At 38.8% G+C, this 12,587-nt stretch overlaps 1 protein-coding gene across 1 annotated transcript in view; it reads right to left on the reverse strand.

Annotated features, from left to right (window-relative positions):
• FAP (fibroblast activation protein alpha) overlaps positions 1 to 12,587 on the reverse strand; it is a 74,638-nt gene that overhangs the window by 25,239 nt on the left and 36,812 nt on the right. The window contains 4 exon segments of the mRNA XM_024579860.3: positions 3,139 to 3,263; positions 5,148 to 5,201; positions 7,850 to 7,920; positions 8,019 to 8,123. Of these exon segments, the coding sequence (XP_024435628.2) occupies positions 3,139 to 3,263; positions 5,148 to 5,201; positions 7,850 to 7,920; positions 8,019 to 8,123 (355 nt within the window).

The raw sequence follows: 12,587 nt of genomic DNA on the forward strand, positions 1-12,587 counted from the left end.
TGCGATGTCAGGAAGCTGCACACCTTAGCCACATTTTCCAACTAACCTTTACAGGTAATAAAGCTAATATTTTGATTTCCTTTCTGACACCGCAGTCCATCTTGGAACTAAGGAGAAGGGCTATTATTTATTAGGATCCCTCAAAAAACAACAGGTTTTTTTTTATTGTGTAGAGTATCAGAATTTTATAGAATTTCATTTCAGAGATCTTTATTTTGTTCTGCTTTTCTTCGAAGTTATTAAAAGGAACAAGCACACATTATATTTTTGGTCAGGATGTAAGGAAATGAGACATGAATCTGGATTTCTTGACTTTAGGCAATCAGCATCCGCCCTATGGAATTTTCATGGGTATGCAGTTCCAGACGTGAGAACTGGCATATCTTTTTTTGCCCAAACTACAGACACACTAATGACTGACTGCCCCGACACAAACATCCTGAGAGTGTAGTCCTCGTGGCGAAAGCATCAGTTGTCTAGAATTCCTCCTTTGCACTCCTTTTGTTCCATCGGCATCACAAATGTGATTTCACCTATTTTAAATCTATTATCTGGGATTTACTCACCATCTCTCAGAGAGTTTGATGTTACATAATGAGGCTTTACTCTTAATCCTAAAGGGAAAGATTTCAAGGTTTTTCTTATGATGGTGCAGTGACTCATTTTACTGGAGCTTCAAAACACCAGACGATGTGATGCTTCCCACACAGTATATTTTTTGCTAAATGGGAAATTACCATACTGCCAAGCAAGAGTGAATGTGGAAAAGTCAGGCAATTCAAGTTCTAGAAAGGACTCTTCCACCAACTTTTGATTAGAGCTTAGTCTTTGCGACCAGGTCTGTCCAGAGAAAGTCCAGCCATTGTTAATATAACAAAAACAGTTTGTATGACATCGATGTAACCTGGCAGCCAAGGAGAGTGGACTGGAATGTGCATGTGTGAACAATGACAACCTCACTGTACTAGTCAGTGGGGACAGGAGGTGCAGTTGAGTGAGCACAAGTATTGTGTGGCCATTGCATTCAAAATGACTGAGTGAGTGAAGCAACAAATCTGCATCAAATTTTGTGTTAAGCTTGAACATTTCTCCACAGAAACTATTCATATGATTCAGAAGGCTGCAGCTATGGGCAACTGGTGATTGGCAGCTTTATCATGACAACATGCCCACTCATTCATCATGTCTTACACAGAGTTTTTTGGTGAAACATCAAAACATCCAGGTGACTCAGTCCTCTACAACCCAGATTTGGGGCCTTGCAACTTCTGGCTTTACCAAAACTAAGATCACTTTTGAAAGGGAAGAGATTTCAGACTGCCAATGAGATTCAGGAAAATACGATGGGGCAGCTGAGGGCGATTGGGAGAACTATGTGAGGCTCCAAGGTGCCTACTTCGAAGGGGACTGAGGCGTCATTGTTCTGTGTACAATGTTTCTTGTATCTTGTATCTTCTTCACTAAATGTATCTATTTTTCATAGTACATGGCTGGATAACTTCTGGGCACTCTCTGGACAGATCTCATATATGTAAGTAAATATACCATTGATAGCTTTACCAGTAAATATATCAGCATAAGAACAAGTTATTTGGTAGACTTTCCAAAAGGCAGCAATGCTTGGATCTTTGTAGCACTTATGTTCATTCAGCAAGAACTCAATGTCTATTATGCATTAGCTATTCTTCTTGACCTTATGATTATAGAGATTAAAAGAAAGCAGACTGAGCCTTCAGAAGAAGAAAGATAGATGACTCAGTACAGACAGTTCAATGATACTACATCCCTGGCATGTAAGCTTTCAATATATGTTGCATAAATACATAGCTCGGGTTGAAAAATGTTGCACATAACTTGAGAGGACATTTAATGTATACCTGTAAATGCCATAGTCACACATATGGTCACGAACAACAATCTCTTGACTCTTCAAAGATGCCATTGACCAAACATTTTATGAAAGTGTTGTATCAAACTGACTTCTTGGAGGAGCATTTGGGTTGAAATGCTTATTCATTTCCATGTAGCCAATTGAGCTGTGGCACAGATTCCGGAGCCAGGTGGTTGAAATAAGAGAAGTGGGAGGTCAGGGTGGCCTTCCTTCTTGGAAGGGAAGGGCACCTCAGGGTCCTTGGCCACTAGGCAGGGACCTCAATCAAAGATGCCATTTGTTCTCTAAGCCGCCCACCCCTGCATGGGGAGGTGAAACCAGAACTAGGAGAGTGGCAGGCATTTTGTAATAACCTCCTCTGTTTCCTGTCCCCCACCAGGAAAACTCAGGAATTAACTGGGGAATGGGACAGAGGATGAAGGACTAACTATTTCCCAGGTCTGTTTTCTAAATTCCCAAGACCCCAACATAGCTCTTCAATCTACCCATCACCTACCCTATCCTATTTTATTGCTTGCCCTATATTCAAAATATAAATAAAATTTTATGCATAAAATAAAAGTATTTGGATAGAAATTATTCACATGGCCTAAGTAAGCTGGAAATGTATATTTTATTACCTATGATTATTAAAATATTTAAATGAATACTTCTATGTTTCCCAAATTTAGAAAAGACATACTAGGTGACAAAAGTTCATTTGTCCATCCCCTTTGAAACTATATTTTAAAGAATTACTGGCCTCCAAGGGAAGAGCTCAGGTTTCTAGGCCACTGTTCTTTCCCCTGACTGTCAGAGTTTGGCATTTCTCCAGGCAACTGGGAGAAGACCAGCAACGATTTTATCAGAGGACGATTCCTTTTATGATATTTTTCCAATCCTGCTGGATAGCTGGCGGAGAGTGCTTGCATACAGCCTCGTGGTGCTATGGCACTGTGGTGGGTAAGAGGTTGGGATTTACAGCAGACCCTTGTTCCCATCCTGGTTCCCATGCTTATCAGAAGCCAGGACTTTTGCAAGTTACTTGGGGTTCTCAGCTGCAAAAAAAGGCTATGTTAATGCTTCCTTATCTTTCTTTTATTTTTCCCATAAGCATTAGATAACAGAGATATCTTATCTATGTAGATAAGATCCTCAGGTATAGCAAGTGCTTAATAATCTGTAGCTAAGGATTGACCAAATGGTGGTAACAAAGATGAGCACAGTAGCAGTGAGGCGGTTAGGCTTGTGTTAAGTCCATTACCTACCATAGCAGACGAGCGCATAGTACTTGGAATAGTCACTGAAACTTGCTGTGTAATACTGGCACCTTTCTTGCCTTAGATGGCAAGTAATACACTTCTTGCTTGGAGGAGAGCTTCCAATGCTAATTCTAGAGAAAAATAAAAATAAAACTGAGTTTGAGTTTTGAGATTGTATTTATCAAAATGTACCACTCCCTATAAAATGACTAATTTACATATTGACATCAAACCACTCTATTCTCTCTGGTGCCAATGTCATTTAAAGTAAAGTTAAATTCTTAGTATTTTGATGTAGTCTGATTTTCAATTTTTGCTTGAATAGGTACTAGCCTTGAGGGAGGAGCCCTCTGCGATTTTGCTGGGGTGAGAGAAATATCTAACACCTAGAATGGGTACGAGGTAATCACTTCTCATAGCCATTCATATCTTATACTTTACAAAGTGGTTGGGAATGTGTGGTTCCTCATCTTCCCATCTCTGTTTTTGTATTCCCACCAGCAAAACATACAAGGAGAATCTGGTAGTCTCACCAAGAATGGGCCCCTGTTTTTATCATATAACTGGAAGGAGAAATTACTAATAAGCAAATTGGAAATAAGAAACCACAGTTTATGTGTTTCCTGTGCATTTCATTCCAGTGGACAGGAAATGTGGGCTCGCGGAAGCTCTTCCTGGGAATACTCCCTCTGCACATTTCTGCACGAGTCAACCTGTACCTACCATGCTGGGCCCACTCTCACCTCAGCAGAGCCCTCTGCGTGGTTCCTGACTATGGTGATTGGCTTTAACATACGGACTCCCAGATCGTATCAGAATCAGAATCTCATTTGGGACAGAGCAGGTGGTATTATGCCAGAATGGGGCAGGGTCAGAAACACAGTATAAATGGTAAGATTACCTGTGCCCCTGCAGTTCCTGACCTTGCTTTCCCTCTGCTGCTGCCCCTGACCTTGTCTTCCCTCTACTGCTGCCCCTGACCTGGTGGTGTTGGGTAGGGGGTGGTCAGAGACTTTGCTAGCTTCACAGAGGGATTCTCCCCAACAGGAAAGGAGCTGTGATCCAAGGAGAAACAGAGCAATGTAGCAGGGGGAACTTGTCTTATTTCCTCAATTACAGTCTATATTCATGTTCATAGTTGGGAGTGACCTTGGAAATGTGAGGTAGGCTGTTAACAGTAAGGGGTCATGGGCAGCCTGCCCAGGTGCAAATCCTGGCTCCAGCAATACCACTTGCCTCACAGAGTTGTTGTGGGAATGAAATAAAAAATATAAAGTGGATAGAAAGTACCTGGCAAGTAGCAGACTACCAACCTACGGCACCTTTTGTTTTTATTTCCTCATCCAGAAGGGGCTGTTGAGGACACTATTCCCATCACCAAGGGGACGACTGGACTAACTTAAACACTAATTTAGGAACAGAGATGAATTCCTTCCAATCATGATAGGCTTATGCCTAAGTAAATGATGTTAAAAGAAATCACACATATGGGAATGAATACAGTAGGTACTTAGTAAATGTGTGTGACTAAATGTCCTCAATTACCTGTAAATTTAGTTAAATTACCATATTTTCGGCCTATAAGATGCATCGGGCCATAAGACGCACATAGGTTTTAGAAAAGGAAAATAGAGAAAAAAACCCTGCTCCACCACCGCCCCTCCCCCGCAGTGAGCCAGTAAGCTACATTCAGACTATAAGACGCACCCCCATTTCCTCCCAAATTTGGGGGGGTGAATCTTATAATCTGAAAAATGCATTATGTTTATATCTGCATTAAAATTTCTTGGTTTTTCTTTTTAAAAACAAACATTTGAGTTAGCTAATGTCTTGGGGGTATATAACTTTATACTAATGTAGTATATAACATTCTCTGAATATTTTGTCTTAATTCATAAATTATTCCTATTGCATTTCAGGCTTTTTACAAATATTCTATATATCCTGAGGACTATGATATATTTTTATTCAAATATCAACATATAAAAATACTAAAGTTAATTGGCATAAATTACCTGTAGATATTTCTTCTTCCAGGGTAACCTTCAAATTCATTGCTAGAATAAAACCTGAAAACATATTTAGAAGTTATTAAATAAATATCAATAACTAAATGGTGATAGTTTAGTACTAACTCTAATATATTGAACAGTACAGTCAAATGTTCACCTAAATTATTAATAAATAGTAAATTAACTCAATTTATAAACTAATAATAAATAAACTATTTACTGACACTTATATACATAAATCACTACTGTTTATTCTGAATTTTGTGTGCTTACTCTAATTTTCAAATCATAGAAATTAATTATGCAGATTATTCTTTCTGATTATAGATATATTCTGAATCAATAGCTATAGCCACCTAAAATAAACTATTTGATTAATATCACCCATTTCCCCCACGATTAGCAGTTTACTATTCCTCTATGCTGTATTATTTAATTTTGTCTATGATTCTAAACACATTTTAAATTTATTTTGCAGATGCCTTGACATTAGATAAGTTTGCTATAAATCAGGAATAGCACAGGAAATGGAGAAACCAAAGAACTTACAGGCACGTGAACTAAGGAGGGGAATGAGGGTAGGAGGTGGGGTGCAGGACAGAGGTGAATACAGTGGAGAAATGGGACAACTGTAATAGCATAATCAATAAATTATATTTTTAAAAAAGGAAATCAAAATAGTCAAGGGATGTAAAGTACAGCATAGGGAATATAGTCATCAACATTGTAATAACTATATAGGGTGCCAGGTAGGTACTGAAAATATTGGGAGGAACACTTTATAAAGTATGATTGTCTAACCACTATGCTGTACATCTGAAACTGGTACAAAATAATGTTGAATGCAAACTGTAATTGAAAAATAAAATTAAAAAAAGGAAACTCATCCACATTGGGATTCCATACAAAGGAGCATGTTAGTTTACCCAGATGCAAAACAAGTCACAAGAGACCATTCTTGCTACTTAAGTATCTGGGACCCAGTTCTAACCTGTCTTAATATAGCCATGAAGTGGGAAATCCAACTTCGCAGCATGATTTTTACTCTTCCGTGAGTTCATGGGAATATTACAAAGTGTCCATCTTTTTTATTTTTTGGAAGAACATAATAAGATATGAAAAGTTTGGAATAACCAAGGTTTGGTTAACAATTTTTAATTCTCAGTACTCCTCTGCCCTTACTGCATAAAATTCTTACTATTCTCCAATAAGAGGAAAAGGCAACAAAATACGACTCACTCCTGGTATTAACTCTTCTGGCATTTATCTTCTCTACCAGCATCCTTCTACCTGTCTTTACTAACTTCACATGACTCCAGTCATCACTTGCACTTGCCTTTGCCACATCATCTCTAATTATTTGTGAATAAACTACTCTGTATCTTTTCCAAACAGCCCCCTGCAGTTTTCCTATGTCAAAGGTTTCACAACTGTCTTCATCTCTAACACAGCAGCATCCACGCCCCTCTCTCCTCTCCCTTCGCCCTCACAGCCACTAATTCACCAGTCCTGGTCAGCCTCCCTGTGTCTTTACTGTCTATCTACCTTTCCTCTCATTCACTTAGCAAATATTTATTGAACTCTGGCTGTGTCGGGCACTATGACAAGTGCCAAGATGCAAAAAAAAGGTGGCATAGTTTTTCCCTTAGAGTCTGTGTTTCACTGCCACTGTGCTAGTTCAGGTCTCCACCACCTCAGGCCCAGATTATGACCGTAGCTGGGCCTTCCTGCCTTCAGTTTCCCCTTCTTTGCGAACATATGTCTGAAAGCTCCCATCTGTTTTTCTCTTGTCACTTCTCTTACACTGGTGATTTCAATGGCTGCTCCATAGCATGTTCAAACTCCTTTGCTGACTGTTCAAAGAACTTCATGGATTGGCAATAGTTTCTGACAGGTTTTAGCCAGTGAGCCTGAACTAATAACCCCTCTCTTTTGCTGTGAGAACTCCAGCTAATGGCAGGAACATTACAAAGGAGTGCCCTGGATCTGGACTTTATTAGGAGTAAGGGAAAAGAACGGTACATCCTTGATCAGAGAAATTTGACTAAAAATGATTATTTTAGGGTGGTTAATTTAGACTGTATGCAGGATGGACTGAAAAAGAGAAACTGAAAGGGAGAAGTCTTGTGTTGAGGTTAGCAATAAGAACATTCGATTTAATGTGTTCTAAGTCTGAATCCTAGTTCTACCACTAACTCTGTGGCCTCGAGCAAGTTAAATTTCCAAGTATCAGTTTTCTTACCTGTGAAACTGGGATAATCATTTCTGCTTTACATTATGTGGTACACAGTAATTGCTCAATACACAATAGGTGTCACAGATAATGAATTTGTGTAACAGTGAGTCAGCACACATTTTTCATATCTATGGGCTGCTCTCAGTGGACTTGTCAAGCTCGCTCATTGTTTTAAGTGCTGGTGTAAAATTTGTCCTTAATACCAGTTATTTTTTTAATTTATACTTTTATATAATTATCTATCAAGTGCTGGAAGGGAAATGACCACTTACTATATATTCTTTCCAAAAGAAAATTGTTGACTAGATTTTAAAGAATGTGAAGGCTTAAGAAAACCATAGCTGTCTACACTAAACTATAGAGTAAGTAACACAAATGCCGTTAACTGAAAGAGGTAGGGCAGGATCATTTGTACATCCATCAGTTAATTAAACCCTGATTGGTGCAACATGCTTCATGCAACACTTACAGTGAATCCCGTGTTACTCTGAATATATTTATGGCCTCCCACTTGCCACTTGTAATTTGAATAGCGTTTTCCTATAAAAAGACAAACATTATGTTGTGTGAAGCTGAGTGTTATTTGAGCAACCTCAAGTGAATGATCTTTGAGGAGATAAATCTTGGAAGGAACATACCACATTGTCTTTGATATAGTGAATATGTTTGTAGCCATCTTTGTCGCTAAATATTTTGTAGTATGAAGTGGCATCATAGCTGAAAACTGGTGCTGAAACAAAGAACTGAAAAAAAAACCCCAGAGGTTATGTTCAAAAGGCAAACCAAACTAAAACTATAGGTTTTTAAAAAGCAGTGTATATAGGAACCAGGGTGCCTTCCCTCCCCTACCCTCCATCACTCACATCTGAAACTGCATCTTTCAGCTACACAGCTTTTCTAGTGATTCTAATAGGCACTTACACCTTCCAACTGCTATTTAATTGCTACTTCACATTCCTGGGTTTAGGATGTTTAATTTGATTGAATTTCTATGTTCTGAGATTATGTACTTTGAAATAGAGTTAAAAGAATCACATGTGAATGTTGATGTTAATCAAGTCAAATCTTCAAAATATGGTATTTGACCAAAATATGACTCTTATGAATGCTGATGGCCCCTTTAATTCTTGATTTGTCCAATGCCAACAACCTAATATGAATGATTCAGTGAAGATATTTTAAAGATTAAAATATCATGGCCTGCTAGCCACAGTTTTAAGGGAGGGACTTGAGAGAAAAAATGTTACCTAGGACAAGCAAGTGGAGGGTTTACTCCTGGAGCTCATTAGCACCCTGACTTGTTCCCAGGGACCCTGCTGGGAACCCCTTAATGACCTAAGGAGTCCCTGACACTCAGCTCCAGTGTGCCCTGGAGCCCAGCCAGCCACACTGCAACATCCTGAATGGTACAGATAACTAAAATCCTGCCGATGTCCTTACACCCAATTTCAGCTGGCAGCTTTTCCCATTACAAGTATCGACTTACCAGGTTTTGAAAGGAAAGGAAAGTGGTGAAAGGCCTACATGAGGAAGGAGCTACTCTACATCACTCAGAGTCAATATTCCCACACATAACCCAAAACCAGCTCTTTCTAGCTGAGTGCTTGCAAATGGCAGTGAACCAAGACGTTCAGCTCCTGTAGAACTGACCAAGCAACAAGCACCAAAAACTACCAGTATCCTTTAGCTACAAACACCTGTCCTGCTGACACCCAGTCTGAAACTCCTTTTTGAGCAAGGAGAGAACAAGGAAAGTTGATGTTTGCTTTTTTAGTGATGGTCCCACGTGTGAGCTGATACTTGATCTTTCTGATAAAATTGATGACTATGATTGTGTGATGCCAAAATGCAATCACTTGTTGTGGTATCTTCAGTGTTCTGAATAGTGTTCCCTTAAATTCATTTCCATCCAGAACCTCCAAGGGTGACTATTATGGACTGAATGTTTGTATTTCCCCCAAATTCATATGTTGAAACCTTCCCCCAATAAGATGGCATTAGGACGTAATTAGGGTTAGATGAGGTCATAAGGTTGGAGCCCCCATGAGTGAGATTAGTACCCTCATAACAATCACCAGAGAGTTTGCTTTCTTTGCTCTGCTCTCTGCCACCTGAGGATACAAGCCGTTGGCAGTCTGCAACTAGCAGAGTGCTTCCCCCAGCACCTGACTATGCTGGATCCTGATCTCAGACTTCCAGCCTCCAGAAATGTGAGACATAAATTGCTGTGGTTTGTAAGCTGCTCAGTCTATGATACTTTGTTAAAGCAGCCCAAACTAACTAAGACAGTGACACTATTTAAAAATAGGGCTTTTTACAGATGTAATCAAGGTAAGAATCAAGATATGATCACACTGGAATAGGGTAGGCCCTAAATCCAATGACTGGTGTCCTCACAAGAAGAGGAGAGGACCCAGAGAGATACAGAGAGATACAGGCCATGAGCAGATGAAAGCAGGGGTTGGAGTGATTTAGCTGAAGGATCAGCAAGTCCAAGAATTGCCAGAAGCCGCCAGAAGCTGGAGGAGGCAGGGGAGGGGTCTTTCCTGGAACTTTCAGAGGGAGCATGGCTCCACCAACACCTTGACTTTGGACTTCCAGTCTGCAGAATGGTGAGGGAATGAATTTCTGATGTTTTAAGCCACCAAGTTTGTGGTACTTTGTTACAGCAGCCCCAGAAAACTAATACAGTGTCCTAAGTCTTATCACTTTGGTATAAAAATGATAAATCTTTAACAAAATGGCAAATGGAATAATGAGAAAGGACTGTTTCCTTGCATGATCTCCTCATTAGCTTATTAATAAGACCAGCCTCGGTAGGATTTTGTGTATCGAGACTAATAACTCTAAGTGAAATCGACAGCCGAGCATTCCGGGTGTAGGAAATTCCGATCTGCAGTTTTGTAGATGGAATTTCATTAGTGCATGTCTGGCAAAAATCATTCTTCTATTTTTGAATAAAGTTCTGCCTTCTTAGCAAATGATGATATACTTACTTAGTAATAATGACTTTAGAATGCCTCCCTCTCACTCAGGGTAAAAGTCAAAAACTGGCTTTATGTTGTCTTAACTGCTAGAAAGGAACTGAGGTCACAAAATATTTTGTGGTGTCAGAATAAAAATAAATATACTCCTCCCATCTGCAGTCAGTTGAAAAACTGGAAAAAAGGTTTTGCTCTTGATTAAAACTTAAAATTTTATTTTCACTGAAAATAAAAAAATAACAGGGCAGAGTGCTATGTCTTAAAATATTAGAATCAGGCAAACAGGAAGAACATTTTTTGCTAAGCACAGACTGTTATCTTTTCCCTTTTTACTGCACACATCAAAGATAGCTGCTTTAGATAAGCAGGTAACTTGGGCGAGGTAAAGAGAGTGTAAAATATTTCCTCTTTGCCAGAGCTAAGTCCATAATGCATTTTCACTTAAGTGCTTCAGGCAACAAGTCCCACCTGGACCTAGATAATCACATGTAACAAGGTGGTCCTCAGTTTTATCCAGGCTTCTTCACTGATCACTTTATCACGCTTAGATTTTTTTGATAAATTACTCATCTCTATGTGCAAAGCCATTTAAAACATTTTACTTGGGAAGTAAGATTATTTACCGCCAGATAATTTTTTGCTATGGTTGGCAAATGACCTGAGGTCCTACTTACCTAAGGCTGATGCCTAAACTGAGTCCACATTTAGTAAATCACAGACTTTCAAGCATCAAGTAGAAAATTTATTTTTCCAAACCGAGGGATTTTGTCAACAGCCTAAAAGGGGTGTAGTGTATTGCTTAATTATTTTGAAATGTTTTAAATGTGCTGTGCAGTCTAAGCATTATGCTTCTAGTGTTTGTTCTCCAAAATTTAGCAATTAAATTCCAGATTCTTTGATTCAATCCTTCCTCCTCCTTGTCTGTTCTCTACAGACCAAAGAGAGATTTATTTAAAGTGAATTTGTTGTTGTTATTTTTCTGATCAAATACCGAAAAAGTCTATTTTCTCCAAGTTAGGACACAAGTTATCTCGTGCTGGAGGAAAGAAAGGAACAGGTAAAGTTCTCCAGCAACTATTTGCTAGTTTTGCACCTGCAAATAAACAGGTCCTTTTCTTCCAGCAAGTCCTTTAATCTCACTTTTCTAATCCATAGGTAATCTCTGAAGGCCTTTTTCAGTTGAAATCTCTTTGACAAGTTCTAAAGGAAGAACTCTAAAGTTGCTCTTTATACTGACTAGCCTGTACACTTTGTCCACACTCCTCATAAATATTACCTGAACTGTCAGAAAGACATATTTCTGGGCAATTTTATTAAGCCACTGATTTAATTATCAGTCAAAGGAAGCTATGCAGCATTCTATGACAAATGAGTTACGACTGTGCAAAGTTGTACCCTGACTTTTTCAAAAGACATGTCTGAACCTACAAAATCGAATGAATGACCTCAGCAAAGCAGTTGCCTTGGGAGAGTGTGGACTTACTCTTAAAAGCTATCATTGCAAACATTTTTGACAATTCCCCTTCTGGTATTTATACAGTTTACTGATTCTTGCAAGCTATCATTGCAAAGAATCTTTGACAATCCTTCTGGTATTTAGAAAGTTTACTGACTGTGGAATAAATTTTAAGAGATTCAGATTAGTAAATGAGAAAAATAATGTTTCCCAATAGAATTCTAGAGCTACAGATATTAGGGATATCTGGCACAAAATCATATGTTGCAGATAAATAATTTACTTATTCACTAGATTTATTTTGGCATGACTTTTGATTTAATGTAGGGACCTCATCTTCCCTCAGAGGACATGTACGTTCCTCCACTGAGGTATTTAAAATAGTGTTCTACAGCTTTACAAGGCAATTTGTTTATTTATTTATTCATTCATTCATCCATTCATTCATTCATTCACCCATTTATCCAGGTAATGTTTGCTGAGATCTAAAGGTTGGTGATGCCCTGGCCTGGTGGCTCAGTTGGTTGGAGCATCATCCCTACACCAAAAAGTTGTGGGTTCGATTTCCAGTCCGGGCACATACCTAGGTTGTGCATTTGAGCTCTGGTTGGGGACACAGACAACAGGCAAACAATCCATCTCTCTCTCTCTCAAATCAATAAACACATCTACAGGTGAGTATTTTTTAAAAAGGTTGTTGCTATACAAATTGCAAAAATTGATAGGATGCAATTGTTGACCTCAAGATGCTTATAAATAGTAGATAT

Source organism: Desmodus rotundus, chromosome 2 (genome assembly GCF_022682495.2).
Source record: "Desmodus rotundus isolate HL8 chromosome 2, HLdesRot8A.1, whole genome shotgun sequence".
NCBI classification, from domain to species: domain Eukaryota; kingdom Metazoa; phylum Chordata; class Mammalia; order Chiroptera; family Phyllostomidae; genus Desmodus; species Desmodus rotundus.